This window comes from Rissa tridactyla, chromosome 3 (genome assembly GCF_028500815.1).
Source record: "Rissa tridactyla isolate bRisTri1 chromosome 3, bRisTri1.patW.cur.20221130, whole genome shotgun sequence".
NCBI lineage: Eukaryota > Metazoa > Chordata > Aves > Charadriiformes > Laridae > Rissa > Rissa tridactyla.
This window is the reverse complement of record NC_071468.1, coordinates 12,809,030-12,827,228: the sequence shown is the minus strand read 5'-3', so window position 1 is coordinate 12,827,228 and position 18,199 is coordinate 12,809,030. Positions and strand designations below refer to the sequence as shown.

At 37.8% G+C, this 18,199-nt stretch overlaps 1 protein-coding gene across 27 annotated transcripts in view; it reads right to left on the bottom strand.

Annotated features, from left to right (window-relative positions):
* NRXN1 (neurexin 1) overlaps positions 1–18,199 on the bottom strand; it is a 715,088-nt gene that overhangs the window by 220,524 nt on the left and 476,365 nt on the right. For all 27 annotated transcript variants that reach the window (XM_054193682.1, XM_054193683.1, XM_054193681.1 and 24 more), the window contains one exon: positions 3,654–3,835. In XM_054193682.1, coding sequence (XP_054049657.1) covers positions 3,654–3,835 — 182 coding nt within the window. The remainder of the gene's footprint in view (positions 1–3,653; positions 3,836–18,199) is intronic.

Sequence of the window (18,199 nt, the reverse complement as noted above, 5' to 3'; positions counted from 1 at the left end):
CGCACACTTTTCTGTCTAATGACTTAGGAGAAAAGGTTAGGAAGAGAAGAGCAGCAGAGATCAGAACAGGAATCACTGACAGAATTTAGGGCTTTAGAAGTCAATGAAAAAACCAGGCACAGAAGTGTAAGTGATGATTAACTGAATACTGCGTGAATACGCTGCTGCCTTTTTCCATTTGGCATGGAGATGCATACGGACTATGCCAAGAAGAAGGGAAAAAAAGGACTGTATAGTAATTGTCAGAGCTATCGGTCCTCCTTTTATCCTTCAATGGGAGAAGGAAATGGCGGTAGACTTTTAGGCAGGATATCTGTTTCCTCTTGAACTAGATCTCCCAGCAGAGACTGCACAGGAGACCACTTCCGTAAGAGAAGTCAAGAGATAGCTATGAAAACTAATTGCTGCATCTCTGGGTGGCTCAGTCATATTAACATCCCTTTCTTGAAGCACACTGATGCATACGTATCATACACACAACCAGTCCTTTATATCTAGGCTGCTACAGTACAGGTGAGGTTTTATAATAATCTACCTCAGAATTTAAAATATTTGCACCGGAACTGTTAAGCATCTGGTAGCAATGCAGATTGCACATTGTTTGAAATGTTTCTCATATTAACAATGGTTATTTGGCGAGGTTAAATGATTACTTTAAATAGATGTGTTCCTAACCTAACACTAAAGCTGTGATTCAGATGATCAAGTAGCAATTTGCCAAATCAGAATTTGTTATGAGCTTGATTTCATTATTAGGTTTACATCGTCTTTAAGTAAACAGAATAATAAAGAGGGCAAGCACACATTGAAGTACCATAATCAATCTTCTAATTTTCTCTTCCATTCCTAGAATGAAGAAGGTTAAGAGCAAGCTACCTCATAGCTCTGCTCTGAAACATCCCAAACAAGCACCCTCCCCAACATGCTAGTGAGGAGTATGATTTAAAAAATTTTAACTCAGCAATAGTTCCATGTGGAATTTTCTTTGCCACAATTCTGCTGAATGCACTTAAAACCTCTGCTTACGCATCAGTCCCAAATTTTGTCAATGAGGAGGATCTGAGTGATTAATGACCTTCTGGGTAAAATAGAAGCTCGGCAACAAAAGAACCCGCTTCTGTCATATTGTAAAAACTGAATCCCAGCATAATTAAATCACAACTATATCCTTGTTATAATGTTATAGCTGATATAACACAGGCAAGTTATCCATGCACAGTGCATCTCAACGTACACAGGCATTCATTGCTCATGCATATTCATCGTACAAACAGGTGAGTGGGTGCATGCAAAAGAACACGCAGAATTAGACTCTTCCCTCCTTCCAGTTTTTCCTCCTTCCACTCTTCACAGCTTTTGCATGCTTGTGGTTATTCGGTAGGTGAGACGTTCTTGGTGGCATCTCAACATTGGTGCAAGAAGGAGGTTTTGAATGACACAACCCTCCTACTACTTTTATTGTGGTGAGTTTAATGCAATAGCTGACAATATTGAAAAACTTTCATCCAATAAACCCTTTTTCAAATAAATAACATATACATAGGCCTCTCCATTTCTATATTCGTCTTCATTTTTATAACCATGATGTTTCACTATGTCTTGCTGAGCTAAAATAGAGCTCAGGTAAAATTCTCAGAAGTGTCTACAGTTCCCCTGACTTTAATAAGATATATGCTCTTTGATACCATGAGTGCTTTTGAAAATACTGCCCTTCAACTTTCTTTTGAGTACTATCCTTATTTGAAATAGATTCTGGGAAACTATATCCCAGCAGTTTTCCAATTTTTACCTAACATTGATGGCCCTTAAAAAAATCCTTCCAAGATGTCTTAGGATTTCAGGTCAATCCCTTAGTGTCTCCGCTCTAGAGAGAAACTAAAGAGAAGCAGCTCTCGGAAGGTCAGACCTTGTTCCAGTGAAATTGCACAGTTATCACGGATTTCACTCTGAAGCAGAGCGGGCTTCAGGGAGGTTCTCAAAGTCTCTTGCAAAGACAATAGGAGGACGCCGCAATCACCTCACAGAGCATGACGATAAAAGGCCTTTTGCTGCTTCACAGAAATTTCAAAAGACCAGTAAAGTATAATTTATGATTTTCCCCATCCCTATTGGTAGTTTCCAATTTTTTTTGGGATTTCCCCATCCCAGCTGGTAGTGTTTCTGACTATAGAAAACTCCCATTTATTCCTTTATTTTTACCATCTGTTTCTACACCATGGGTATAAGAAAGTCATTTGGAAGAAAAAAAAACAACCCTGAAACAATTATGAGCAGGCAATAGTTTTTGATCTCCAACTCATAATTAATGAACCCAATGTTTCTTCTAAAATGGAAAAATCAAGGCTAGACAGAAGATTGCATGAACATTATGGTTTTGATAGACTTCAGATATAGTAAAACTACAAGAAAAACATTCCTTAATATGCTAATGAAAAAGAAGACACTGTAAGAAGAAAGTAACACTACTGACCACAGTGGGTGGATCTGGTCTCAGACTGCAAAGAAATGGTCAAATGATGACTAGGCACCTGATGTTAGATGTGGCTTTGGAAAAGAAATTTTTAAATTCTCTTCAGCAACACAGTACTTGCCTTGAAAAATGTAGGCTTTCAGCTTTTCTGGCACCTGGGAGAAGTTGCTTTGTTCACATTTTTAAATTAAGATTGTACAATACCAGCCAGCCACTTTGTCCATGCGTTTCAATGTGAGAGAAGGGTATAGACAACCTTTGAATTTTATTTAAAGCCTTCTTTCTTTGTTTATTTACTTAAGCCAGTAAATTAAAAAAAAATCACCTTGGTCCACAATGCAAGAGTGCCTTTACAGAAATAAGGAGCCTGGGAAGATTGAATACTGTAATTCCCTCTAATTTCGAAAATGATCACTGCTGAATGTTTTCTGAGGGTAAAAGTGTAATTGGTTATAGATCAATAAGTAATTTCATTCAAAAGGAACTCTTCTGTTCCTGAAAGTAGACAGATTCTTAAATCAAAATCAAACTAATACATTAGCAAAGTAGAGACTAATCTAAACAACAAAATTTTATACTGCCCTAGTTATGTTTATCTCAACTGATCATTTATTTATGTTGCCATAAAAATCCAGATGCTTTCAATTTTGATTGCTAGTTATTTGCTTTAAGGCAGCTGAAATGACTTTTTAAGACTTCCTAGCTTGACAATCTTGCTTTCTGCTTAAGATTTATCATCACAAAGGAATGGTGAAATCAAAGGATAAATTCTAGTATTAACAATAAGCACAGACAACTGTGATACACTGCAATTCCCCCAGCAGATTCCAGATTAAATCCTCCAGGATTAATGTACCTTCCTCTGACATTGCTAAATCCTGTTTTATGTAATTAGATTGCAGTAAACTTCTCTATCTGTACAGGTATCACGGTATGATTTTTAATTGAAAAGCCATATAAAGTAGCACTGTACAGAGTAAAAGGCATTTTGAGAATGTCTAAGACACTGTACAGTATTGTATGCTATAAGCCATTATCATGTAGTTCACTAGTTCACCATCACCCTTAAAGGCTCATTAACAAACTGCTGTATTTACGTTAAAATAAAATAACTTCAAAAACCACAAATATAGGCACAATCGGGACAAGAAGAAAATATCATGCATTTGTTAATAGTACTTACGATATGCAGCTCTAAATAATCTCCGAGCCCAGTAGAACTGTCCACTCGTACCAACACGGCTTCTTTTTGAACAGTACTAAACCCTATTGCCAGTCTGTCCGCACGAGTGCTTGGCCGATCATTAGGAGGCCACGTGTACGTGATTTGTCCACCACCTTTACTAAAGATATACGTTGTTCCCGCTGTAAAACAGAAATAAAGGTAATTAGCTCACTTGCACCAATACACACCCACATGGAAATCATATCCTCTACAAAAATCAAGATGTTCTCATATAGCAAATGAATTCATAGAACTAAACAAGACTATATTTCAACATGAACGGGTCTTTATCTCTGAAAATTTTGCAGCAAGCGCAATATTAGAGCTTTTTATATAGTGTAATCAACACAGAATATAACATAATTGCATATGCAGTGACTTAAAATACCATAGCTCTGATTCAGAAATGCATATCTATTCAAAAGAGTTCTTAAGCATATGCTTGAAGAACACGTTTCAGTGATGTGCAGAACAGGGATGAGGTGAACCAAATGCTTTTCCAAACTGGGCCTACGTGGAGAAGGATTCCAGTTATCTCATGACTGACAAAAAACCGCAGCTCCTTATTTACACAATGAGAACGATATGCACTATATGATATACCATCGTGCCCAGCGAAGCAAGACGTTAACAGATACATTCAGATAAGACTTGTACGGATCTGAGGTTTATCAGTTTGTGACAGATGGGGATAACAAATGGAAACATACTTTACTTGTCATGTCAGGACAAAAAGATATCAGTCTGCCATCTAAGAAAGCAATGACTTATTTGCATAATGCTCAATGTATAACATATAAGAGTGGAAATTTTCACGCATTATCTCCAGTGTGCATTACAAAATCTATAATCTGTTTTAAACAAGTGTTGTAATATGAAACCACTTAGCACTCAGGCGCTTAACTTCATCACCAGCATATTTCCTCTGAAATAGAATAGCAGCATATCCGGACATTTTCCACTTAAAACTTGTATCCTAACAACACCATGTAGCGGGCAAATTATGCATGCACTTGATCTTTCATTTGTAAAGTCACTATAAGCTGTCCGCTTCTTTTCTATGAAGATAGGTCAAAGCTTAGGGAGATATGTCAGTGCATTGTAAATGCAGATGTCTAGTTTTACTAGCTGTTCTAAACTGTGTGGCAACTCTCAATTTTATTAAATGTAATTCAGTTTATTCTACCCAATACTCTCACTACATACTTCCCATGGCCACGTAAGGATAATGTGTGCATAACACCATAATTGTTATTTTCTTACTTTCTTTCTAGATCGACCGAAAATGCTGTGGGCACACAAAAGGATCTAAAATCCCTTGATCATGTAGACTTTTACAGCCCAAACCAAGAAAGGCTGTATAGTTACACCACTCCTTCAACTTCCAAATGTCTCGAAATCTTACTCTACTGCTGAGCGAGACTGCTTTGTGTCAGTCTCAAAGCGAAAATGTCACCTGATCTTTTCGAAAAGATATCCTATATTTATTTCTAACATCACTTTTCCTTTATGGAATTACTCTTTCCAGTACTATCAATTTGTAATATTTTATGCACTGCACATAGCACTTAAAAAACTGTAAAGCTCGTTTTATATCAACACACTTGCAGGATTGCAAGTACTTCAAATAGATCTCTTGGCTTTTCTCTTGATGGCAAAATACCAACCTGCATGTGTTTTAGGAAAACGTGTCAACTCTTTAGCAGAGACAAACACAATAACAGATCTGATATCTAAGGTTTCACTTACATTCCAAGTGAAATCAGGGTTTATTGGGCAAGAGTAGTGAAGATAGGGGCTGTGCCTAAAAAAAGTTTGGTAATGGACATGGACAAATGGTGTCTGGTTTAGGGATGTGTGTGATGAAAACCTAATCTGCTCACCCACCCTTGCTTTCCTCATATGCGGTGCTCTGAAACGCACAATAATCTGCTGCATGCTATTCAGTAATAATGGCCACATCTCCAGCTGTAGTACACCCCAAAACAAAGCTACATGAGACAGGTAATATCACTCTTGATGGTCCTCAAGTTCTTCTCTGTGCTGCTAGTGTTGACTTCAAATCTTGAGCCAATTGAGAAGTGACAGAGTTTGGACCTTCCTACGGTGTATGTCACATTGGTGTCTGTAGTGAAAGGATTTATTCTGTGTTGATGAAAAACTGAGGGCTTGATCCAAAGCTTATTAAAAACAGTGACAGCCTTTCTGTTGACTTCATAGAATATTGTGTCAGGTCATGAATGAGGTTCTTATAAGTTACAAAAATGAGAAGGCTAAGAAAAAACAACCCCTTACACCTCAATGTCACATGTGAAACTGTTAGAATAATACATAAGATTTAAGTGGGAGTGCATAATTCTCCTTTTCTTGGTTGTAACAGATGTGTTTACCCAATACAGAAGACAAAGTCTGCCAAGCAATGGTGGAGTCCTACTGAATAAAATGACCCAGAAGTAAGTCTCCAGATCTGAACAATGAGAAACTGATGTTCTTATTCAGAGTGAATCTTTGTCGCAGTTTTTTGCTAAATACTGCCCTTTGAATAAACCAATGAAGAGCAATTCATTCCATACTGCTGCTACGTTGAAGCCAAGGTCAACGTCAGTAGGGCTGGATAAATCTAGCTGTAAATATTAAACTCTGTAGAATCAACATCAAAGTTAAAAAACTTATCCATGATAGCATGTGGCTTATGTTTTTTTATGGCAGAGCTTTCCCTTCTTTATAACTGTCCGTTTTGTAGCTCTTCGAACTAACTGCGTGTCTGGTAACAGAATAATTAATCCATGCTGATGAATACAGATCTGCCTCTGTCTAAGCTGTACAGGGAGTCACGTTCTTTGAATTTCCTGTATTAATTATGAAAAAAAAAAAAATGGGTCGGAAGCCATTTGAGAATAGGTCCTCTATTGTTTATATTTCAAGAAAGACAAATATAATAATGTAAAATTTATTACTCTGGGATTGATCTCAGCTTATAGTCTGACCTCCCTTTAGCTATTAAAAGCTAGAAACTGAGCAGTTGTTCGAAACCACCCTGCTTACTATCAAATTTGGATCTGTTAAGAAACAACAGAGGAAGCCTAATTCACTTGCTCCATAAAGGCTTTTATGCTCTCTGACAAACCTTATAACGTCTCTGCTGTTCTTTCAGGACATTGTCACTAAAAACCAGTCATCTTCCTTCTCTCTTTTAGCTTATGGCACTGTGCTGTTTGGGGTTTATCATCTCCGGAGAATTGAAAGCAGTAGAATTAGAATGTCAAGAATAGCAATGCCATCAGCACAGTACTTGTAAGTAGGCAAGTTTGTAACATGCCAGTTATATTTCTCAGCCACAGGATTTACTGCGTAATTCTTTATGCATCCGTGCATCTACACAATGTTTAGGAAAAATGTCCATGCAGCTCTTTGAAATTCTTAACCGTGAAAGCATAGTTCCCTATTGTAACAAACTGCCAGCGGTCAAGATACAGTAATGTTTTTTAATGGCCTGGGTCTCTCAAGTCCTACTTGTTTGCAAAATTCATCTTTATGAAATAGTGCATTCATTTCAGCACAGCCTGGCAGCAACTCAAGGACGTCTGCTTACCTATACAGTATTAAGCAGATAAATATTTTGTTTAGTACCCATTTACTGTATCTGTTACTGTGTATGACTGCAAAGCTTTTCAATATTTATTACTCTGAAGTCACGTCTGATGTAGTTTAATAGTTTGCTCAAATCAACAACAAATCACTAGCTTTCTACCTTCCCCATGTTTATCCCAATTTTGTGTTTAAGGTATTTTGCACTGAAAGGTAATGTACAAAATTCCATTTTTCGCATATAACGTTAGCAACTTAATGTTTATTTTCAACATTCACATCAGGTTTCAGATTCCGATTAAGTGAACGCAATGCTTTGATTGAGCTCTGGACACCAATGAACTATGATTCTATCACACTCTATAGCTGGAAAACTAAAGACTGAAGTACATAAACTTCAATAATGAAAACTATTAGCTGCCCTTTCATTAATATTAAAGCAATTTTTAACTATGATAAAAATTACGAAGGGTAAGCATTGCTGGTTATAATGAGAAATTACCCAATAATGTAATTTTCTTCCTTCTGTATGTTATCAGTGCTTTACTTCATTCTGGGCTAGAATGTGAACCCTCTTATTCCCACTGGTAAGTAATTACTTGCATTGATAAACCTGCTGAATCCAGTGGCACTATTTGTGCAGGTTGCTATTAATTACCAAGAGCGAAGAATTTACAATATGAATATCTCTCTCTCTACATATATATATATACACATTTGCACAAATATCTATATGGTGGCATTAATCACACTTGCTGTGTTCAGGCGAGCATATAAATCTCCATTAATACTTGTTTTTACATTCTCATCTATGTATTTTCGTCCTGCAGAAGCTGAAATTCCAGAAAAGGCATTTGCTGGAAGAATAATACAGCAGCTCACATGTCATCCATCATGTTGCTGGAATGCATGGAGGACTGCTTCCTCATACAAATGTTAGATGTGCCAGCCAGGAACGAGGCACTGCTGGACTTGCTGCTCACAAACCAAGAAAACCTGCTTCGTAACATCTCAGCAGGTGATAGACGTGGCTGCAGTGATCACACTATTGCGGAGTTTGGGATCCTGCTGAGCACACTGAAGGTTAATGCTAAGGCAAAGGGTTTAGATTTTAGAAGAGCAAACTTCAGCTCGCTCAGAGCTCAGCTGGGAGGGATTCTGTGGGAAGCTTTCATGGAGGGTAAAGAAGGGAGCGAGTGCTGGGTGTTTTTCAAGAACTTTCTCCTGCAAGCACAAAGCCAGTTCATCCCCTTTAAAGGTAAGGGAAGCAGGCAGAGCAAGAGACCCCCTTAGCAATGGTATTTGGAAAGTACCATGACCCAGTAAATGCTTTGTAGGTGGCACAAAAACATTCTCACCTGTTTAAAATGATCCCTAGGGTCTTCCCATAATTTGACTTTCTGGCAATAGGCTCTTGACTAAAAGGAATGCTCAACCTGACACTGGTCACTGGTTCGACTGACAAATATCAATTCCACCTTTGGATTCAGCTACTCAGACTGAAGTCTGGTTCCAGTTAATTCTCTGCATTTGCTGAGAACTCAGTGGAATGCTTCTCCATGAATTGGGTCACATCATATCTTTCCCAGTAATGCAAGACAGAAATGCTTTTTCCATGTGCAGAGATTGCCAAACCTATTTAAGACCCTATAAATGTTAAAGATGCTATACAAATACAAACCCTCCTTGTTTCTCTTTGTGATTTGTATTTTACACTGCAAGCCATAATAAACTGGGGGGGGGGGGAATACTCAATTCCAGTTCCAATTGCTCTTGTAATTTTAATTCCCCAGTTTCAAATGTGAAGTCTTATTTTTAGAAAGTTTCTCTGTGGAGGATAAACTACCGGAGCCCCATAAGTCCTTGGCTGTCCTTGCTCATCCTCCAATAACTTTTCAATCTAATAGTCAAGTTCAGCCAAATTTGAGAGGGGTAGGCAGACATTTTAAATAAAATTTACTCTTAGCAGTTTAATGAAAATCAACGACTGTGTAAAAGAGAAATATGTAGAGCCCAACCACTATACTTTTCGCTTGGCAATAGCCTGTAGGGCACTTGGTGGTTGTATATTGGTGGGCCAGTCAATACACTCACGTGTGCTACCCTAGTCAGACAACAGTGCCACGCATTTGAAGTGTTATCAGGAGCTCTGGGAGGAAAAAGGAACAGAAGCTATTGGATTCTTGCAGTAAGAGACAGTAACATTTGGGAAACGAGGCATTATTCCACAAAAAAAAAAATCAGGATTCGTTATTTTTGTTGCTTTTGGAACAAAATGTTCATATTTCAAGCCAGAATAGTTCGTATCTATCTACAATGAGGATATCTAGCCCTATTGATTTCAATAGGGTCACTAAGGGACAAACTAAAACTTGTGAGTAATGATGGCTCAATGAATGTTCACGCCTATAAAGGACAACTTTTATGCAGCTTAGCATCGGTATTACAAGTTAGCATCATTCTTACCATCATAAATGACATAGTTGGTTAAAATAAAAGTTTCAAAGAATTTAAAGGATTTTCCAACTGGAGTGATTCTAATATCTTTCCTCAAATCGAGTAGCATTTTAAATCTCGAATGACCCCATTGATTTAGATTAGATCACTTAACTGGAGTAAAGTACTACTCAGTTTGAGTAGACACATCAAACTAAGAGCTCTCTATTGTGTTTAAAATGAATATAATTTTGAGAAGGACCTTAGCTAAGCAAGAGCTAGCTGAAAGGACTCCTAAGAGAATGTAGAAATTACACTATCTGTTCATCTGACTTTTAACAAAACATGAGTTGATTTACTGAATGCCAATAGACTTGACAATATTTAGGCACTGATTCTGTAAAATTATTTTGATCGTTTTTGAAACGTCCACAATAAAAAAGCTCTGGGGTTTGTTGACCTCATTAGCATGTTCATTTATACAAACCTGATGATTTATTTTCTGAAAAAGTACTGTCTTTCTTTGCAAATCTGACACAGACTGGCAAAAGAAAATTATTTTTCTTGTCTAGAATCACTCAGTTTAAAAATTTTACTGGCTGCCTATTACCTATCACTTTCTAGTATGGATGGCTGTTCAAAATGAATTTAGAACATTTCTGTATGAAATGGAAGCCAAGTAATTCCCCATTATTGCCTTGCACCTTTATGTAATGTAGATGGTTAGAAAATGATATATTTCTGAAATTAAAGCCTACTTTAAATGTCATACTGCAGTCAACATGGAACATTTTAATCCATTATAACTCTATTAAAGGTAACAAGGATACGTGTCTGCTGCTGAAAGCTTGCCAAAAAGTCAGATGGAAATTAAAAGTCAAATGTCTATAAATAAGGGAAGTTTTTATTCCTCCTACAACCTTGTCAACATATAGTTAAAGATAAATTTCTTGAAGAGTGTCTAGAGAAGTAGAAATTACATTGTCGGGAAACATATATGAGAAGGCAATGAGATGAAAAATATTTCCGGACAGACAGAATGTAAAGGCATTATCAGACTGAAATTAGTAAACTCAAGTACTCTTGAAGACAATAGGACTGTTCTGGACCCCACACGCCTTACATTAGGAAATGTCAAGGCCCTATACTTTAATTTAACTACTGTTACATTAAATTCCATTAAAATAAATGGACTGCACGTGCACTGATTTGCTTCTTATGGCTTATTAGTTGTGCCAACATACAAAATGAATGCAGTTAAGGGGCTGGTTAGTTGAAGGGATCTGTAACAGGATGCAGAAACTAGGACATTAGCCCAAATACTACGCAGGTCGATCGAGAGACCAAATGTTGTTACCATCTGTTGGTAGCCTATGTAAAATCATTCAGTGGTTCCAGTCCAGGGGCCTTACAAACTCAATGGATACCTGGCAAAAGTTAGAAATTCCATAAGCCAGGAAACTTGAGTTGTTAGAGTTTCCAAGCTTGCTGACTCAACTGAGAGGCCCATAAGTTGAAGACAAACTGCTTATGCACCAGGATCTGAACATCTCCCACAAAAGTAGCTCTGCACAGATGTGCATACAGGCCAAAAAGCAGTAGAAGAAAATACAAAATTAAATTTTCTCTGTACAGGTCCATCAAAAGGCAATGTATTTTTCAAAGAAATAATATAATAATTTTTTTAAAAGTCAATAGTTCATGCAAAACAGAGTGCCCGAAGTAATGTTTTTATTCAAGCACCTACAGCAGTATTCTGTTTCTCAGAAGCGTTGCAGCATTTCTGGCAACCTTTAAAAATCAAACCCATGTTCTTTAAATGAAGATACAACATTTGAAATAGCTGGCCTTAAGTTATTTCATTATGTTAAAATGGGCAGGAGGTTGGCTGCAAATGTCTAGTATGCTTCTAAGCTAACATCTTAATTTTTTATTGGCTTCCTTACTAACACAATACTCCAGCTATCCCATCTTGCATTACCTTAGTTATTTTTAAGTAAGATTTATATTATCTTCCTTGCTAAATTGTGCATCTCGTAATTTACTCTTGAGAAATCCTGAAATAACTTAGAGAGCTCTCAAAAGTAAAAAACTTGTCTTAGAAGAAACGTATAACATGCTGAAAATAAGAGCACTACTAACCGCAAGCCTGGTAAATTCACTGAAAAATGATACAAGCACAACAAGGATGCCAGACGCTGGTCTCAGGTAAGATGTTACTATTACTTGCAGCAGAAAGATGGTACTGGCAACACTGCAACTTACAGAGTTTGCTGAGGTGGAATCTCTTCTGACAATAGCAAGTTGTATTATGGACAGTGTGTAATGAAGTTTGATATTGTTTGTTTGTAAAGGTAGTGAAGAGTAAGAAGTTCTGTGGCATACATGCTCTCCTACTAATTACTCAGTTCCTAACAGTCAGCAGATAAAATAGTGTTGTGGTAGCATTTCTGAACATTTTCAAGCAGACGTACATGGGCTATAGCTGAAGAAAAACAGAAAGAGCATAGTTTCTTAGAGGTGTTACTACATCCTGAAATGCAAAAATAGCAACCATTCTTCTAACAAAAATGAAATGAAAGATATTAAATCTTTGGAAAAACACAGAGCTCAAGCCTCCCTGAAGCACATGGATCCACCACTGAAGCAGCTGTTCAGTTGCTAGAGGCGTCTCAGAGGCAGATCTGGCAAAGGGAAGGACTGATGAGTAGGCTACATATTAACTGCAGTCTTGTAGCATTGTATTGTCTTGCTAACTCCAAGCGCGAGCAAGCCCAAAAATTCATGACATTTCATTTCATACACAGAGTAATAGCTGATTTTAAAAATCCTCAATTTTTAAAACCAAAGCTAGTCTTCACTTCTATTACACGTACTCAAATCTCAGAATAGTATCAGGTAAAAGAGGAATATGATGCAAAAATATCTTGGTTGGCTCAAGGGAAGACCAAAATCAGTAACCAGCAAGCAGCTACAAATGATACTACATCTGGAAAGATTTCCTAGTCATTATCCCAAGGACTGACTTTGGGACACCAGTGTTTACTTATCAAATTTGCACAAGAAACAAACAGTGTTTAATAGAGGCACACAGATCCAGCTGTATTTGAATCTCTAAGGGTATTAGACTGTTATAATAACAGCTAACAGGGGCCAGCCAGGTTGGGCCAATTCACTTCCTTCCTACTTCTTTCTGTTCTACTACATAATAGATTTCCAATCGTGGTCTGGCACAAAAACGCTACATGCCTTGTCATTATGATAATTGCTATCATTCTTCTTTGGAAAGTCCTGATGCTGTTGTTTGCAAGCAACAATTCACTGCCAGCTTCAGAGGATAAAGAGCTTCAATGAAAAATATGCATCTTATGTTTTTCACTGTTTTACATAGTTGAGTAATTAGGGAGCGTGGTTTAACCACTGGATTCCACTCCGGTGTTTGGATTGAACCTGACAAAACAACTTTGGGGTGTAAGCTATTAATTCGTCTGAACAGGGACTAACTCAAGTGTCAAGTCTGAGACTTCATATGCCAGTACTATTAGCTATGACTTCACCCCTGTATGCAAGAAAGGCGAGCAGTTAATCACCCTCTGAAGACTAACCCAGCCTAATTACAGCAGTGATTTTATGTAGGCCCTTCACTTCCAAAGGTCTGGTTGGATGAAATTATGATTGCTTTTATTTTCCTGAAGTGAAGATCAGTCTTCGATAGTTTGGGAAGCCTTACTTTAACACAGCGCTTTATAGTAACATACACAAAACGTTAAGAACCCTTCAGAGCTATAAGTGATACCAATGCATGTGGAAAATTATTCTGTGCAGAAATGTGCTCAGAGATAACCCATTTTTCAATAAGCATTCGTCTAAGTTTGCTAAAAAAACCCAACCCAAACCAATCCAACCCAAAACAGAACACTTCCCAAGAAAAGAAGGAAAAAAAAAAACAATGACTCAAATACACTAAAAACCAGTCTTGCAGAATCAGCTAAGGCATACTAGTTTGGAGGTTTTGAGGACACCTGCACTACAGTTTCTCTGCCACAGATTCACATAAAGCATTTCTAGAAATGTTTCTACATCTCACACAAAGAGTAAATCCATTGAAGACACCCAAATATTAAAAAAGTGATTGTATGCCATTTGACTTGAAATGCGTTAAATTAAATTTTACAAGTCATAAGGGAAAGAAGGCTCTCTGTCTGTCTTATAAATGCTCGTCTAATGAACACCAATCAGAAATTAAGACTCATTATTTAAATCTAGATGGTATTGTCGATATCCTGTTTAGTTCTCAAAGGATACTACATACTCTTTGCTCACGCATGCTGGAGTCCCAGTAAGATGGCTATTCAATGAGAGTCTGGCTTTGTGATGATTTTGCTAACATTTGTAATAACAATGCAACCTAAACACTGCAGTTAAACAAGAGAGTAGTATTTTTGGAATACCCCGCTGTTCTAAAGTGCATTGTGAATATTAACATATTCCAGTAAATTAGTTTGCACTCATTATCATAAGCAATTACTTACTGTTTAGATGCTGCTGATATTAAATTGGCAAGCAATTTGCAAGAACTAATACATAGCATAAAAGGCTTTTCAACATTCTTACTAGAAACATTTGTCTTTTCACACTGTTACACTGTTCCTTATATACAGATGTCTCTCTGTATATAAAAACCCTGTGTATCTCTTCCTATCTGCTATCTCTTCTTCAGCAGCAAGTGGATAACTACCCGACGCTCTGTGACAAACTCTTTATAAACTTTGTTTTGATGCTGTGGAGTAAATCATAAATACCTCAGGCCAAATACGCCAGTAACATCCCATTCGTGCTGAAAGAGGAACTGTTTTCATGCTCATTTTTGAAAATAATAGTTTAGAAAATACATTGATGTGAAGTTCAGTTCTTTGCTCTCAAAGCTATTACTTATTCCTGGTATAACACTGTCAGATGGCAAGGGTAAATCAACACCCTTGTCCTCAAGATACAGGTAGGAACAGAACAAGGTATGGAGAACCTGTCCTGCTTTCGGCAATAACAACAACCTGAGCCTATTTCTCTTCAGTTCAAGCAAGCAGTAATCCCAAATGAAATAACCAAAGTCATCTCAAAATAAAAACCCAAGTGAGAAAAGAACCAGGCCTCCTTTTCTGAAGGACACTCAGTGAATGTTACGAGACATTCCTAACAGGGTGTTCTGCTTAGCCACAGAAAAGTTGCACATCACGTAGAGCGAGCCAAAGATAACCCAAAGACCTTTGCGGGGATGGGAACGATTTGCTTTGTTACTTAGTTTACATCTTGGCCCCAAGTTTCAAGTTAATTAGGTCCCAGTCGAGAAACAAAGAATGTCTTTTTGGCTTACATGACACCATTCCTCAGGCTGCTCCACAAGAGTGGAGTCAGTAGCAGAGGCATTCCAGAGCACGTCCAAGGAAGGAGGTCAAATCCTGGGATTTGGAATAGGCTCTTGCTTACCATGAGCCAGCCTGCACAGCTGAGGAGCAAAGAACATGCAGCCAACAGTCCTAACCTGCCAGCAAGCACCTCAAAACTGGTCCTCTGGATACAGGATGGACGCACTAATCCTTACGCTCCCAGTGAGCACGAAGACCTCGGTATGCCTAATGGAATTTCAGATGCATGTCTCAGTTAGTAATACACTCGCAGACCCTGATCTGGTGGGACTGAGCAGCTATTTAAATTGCATCCTACTGGTTGAAGGTATGGGACTGTAAACTACTTGCGTGGGTATTGTGCCTACCTACCTGTTTATATAAAACTGCCTTTAATGGGACCGTGAACCTTAATGAGGACCTTAGGAATCCAGTAAACCATAAACAAACCACAGTAGTTTGAGTAATTCCCAGAACACATTTCTAAAAATATAACTTGTGATCTCAAGTCTTGGTCGTTCAAGCTATGTTTCAGTCTGGAACCAATTACTATAACCATCTTATCTCACAAAATATACAAGACTGTAATAGAAACACTAATGTACCCTTAAGTCTAGGAGCACAATGGTCCCTGTCTGCCATGCTCGGTTATGCACTCTGCTATTATATCTTATTGGGTTGAAAATATCTTTGGTGAAAATAAGTGTCATTTTTTAAAAATCGTTTAACTAGTTCTTAAATATATATTACCCTATTCAAAGCTGAAGCAATCCTGCACCTTTCTTGTTACTACCTTTAAAAACATACATTTCTAAATTTTAATTTTATTTTTTTTTAATTAGCCTTGTGGAGCTAAACTGCATGACTTTTGGAGCTAAAAATGATGTGTGCCTTGGTCTCTGAAACAAAGTAATGAAGTTCTCATCTGATTGGCAAACCCAATTTTTTATCCATATTGACCTTGAATAGAAAAACACATTCAGCAACTGTTTGTAATGAGAGTGCTTCAGATAAAGTGATATGCTCAGAGTAGGGCTTCAGTCACTCCGTATTGCCCCTTTCATCAATCCTTCATCCTCTCCTTCTTCTAATTCTAATCTGCAAGAGTTCTGACAAATTGTTTGGTTTCTAACGATGCAGCAGCAGAAACTGCGAGCAGCTCCCAGAGCCACAGGCCACGTCTCCAAACAATTCTCCCTCTTCTGCTTGGGCAAAAAAAATACATGACCTTACAACTGATGTTCAGTATCAGTGTCCTTAAGCTACTAACTCCTTGTACACTAAAAGAGAGGGAATGGAAGCTTCGAATTACCTTTTGATAAATAAAAGATGATGTATAACAGCATACAAGGGGAAAAAAAAAATCACAAATCCCAGAAGAGCAATTTCTACATTTTCTGGAGAAATCCAGACTCATCTACATCCAGAATCTTGGCTGTACATGAAATTTAGCCATAGGATTGCCAAACTAGAACTATAATGAACATGAAAAACACAAAACTATTTCCTTAAACAGCAACTGCTATTCATTCCTTGATGCTTGTAGACCCAAACTTGACTTATTCATATCTGCATTATACAGAATCTTATCAGTGATGAAAAATGTCATGTGTTTCATTAATAGGAATCTTCCCTACAGTCACATAATCTTATAATATCAAAAACTGAGGGAATGTGAAATTTCACTACAAAAAAGTAGATTTTTAGAATTAACAGCTGAAATGAAAATTTGCATATGTGACCCCAAAATACCCTAAAGGCTCCTTAAAAAATAAGGAAGAACTCCTAATTTGCAAATGCAAATAACGAGGCACTTCTATGTTCCATAGCAATTTGCTTTTCAACATCTCACAAACACAAGCAATTGTCCTCACCGTTTCCGATACAGAAATAACAGTACAATTAACAGGAAGGCTGGACCTAATTCTCTGCCACATCACAAGATGATGTTGGGAATTGACGCTTTTTAACCATCTTAACTTTTGTGTGATCCGACTCCCTCAAAGCCTACATAAGGGCAGTTCCATGCACAGATCAGGTGTGGGTTTAAGGGAAGGCAGAGAGTACACACGTGCCATGAATAAGGGAAAGGATACAGAAAAAGCTTTGGATTGGAATCACCCTGCATCTCTTCAACAGTAACGTCAACAGAACTGAATCCCACACTTGCAAAAGAGTCACAAGAGGGCAAGAGATTTACTTTCCCTCCGAAGACAGGACAACCAAGGAAAAAAAAGTGAGGAAGAAATTCAAATTACCCTGTGAGCCCCTTTTTGCTTATGCAAACATGTGACACATCTTAAAAAGGTGCTGGACCTAAAGAACTAGTCTTGCTCTAATTGTGCTGGTGGGTGGAAAAGTCTGCTTTTGTAACATGTTAGCTCAATCTGATAAACTTAACATAAATGTAAAGCACAACCAAAACACAAGCAAATCCTCTGAAAGAATGTTAAACAAGCCTGGATCCCTCAAAGTCCAGGCTATGTTATCCCAGGTACGTTATCACATCTTTCCTAGGGCAGCATTAGTGTCCAAGAGACCTTGTGGTACCCTGCTTCAGTAAGCTGATGCAGCTGAACTGATGCCTCTTCCTCCTCTGGAATAGCCCAGATGGCCCTGTCTGAAACCTCTGGACTTACACTGCCATGGGACTGAACCCACGGCCCTGAAGAGCACTCTCCTCCTAGCACCCATGTCTGGGAACACTTAAATATATTTTGGATGCTTCATCTGCTCAAGGGATTAAACTCCCTGTATAAGACAAAAATGATAAAGAAAGAGTGAAAGTCACAAAACTGCAGGTAAACAGAATCCACGAGGTACTGTAGTAATGCAAACGCAACCGATGTGTCAGCTTCTACAGAACACCATCTAATTAGAGCTGTTATCAAAATGAAGGTCATGTTAAATGGTACTAAGCACACCCTGTACTTACACTGATATTCATGTTAATGTTCATCAAAGTAATCCCTGTTTTAAAAGGGATGATTACTTAGTACCATTATCAGTCTCAGCCTCTATATATTATACTGTCGCTAATATGCAGAAACCTCAACTTCAGACAAAGATTCATTATCT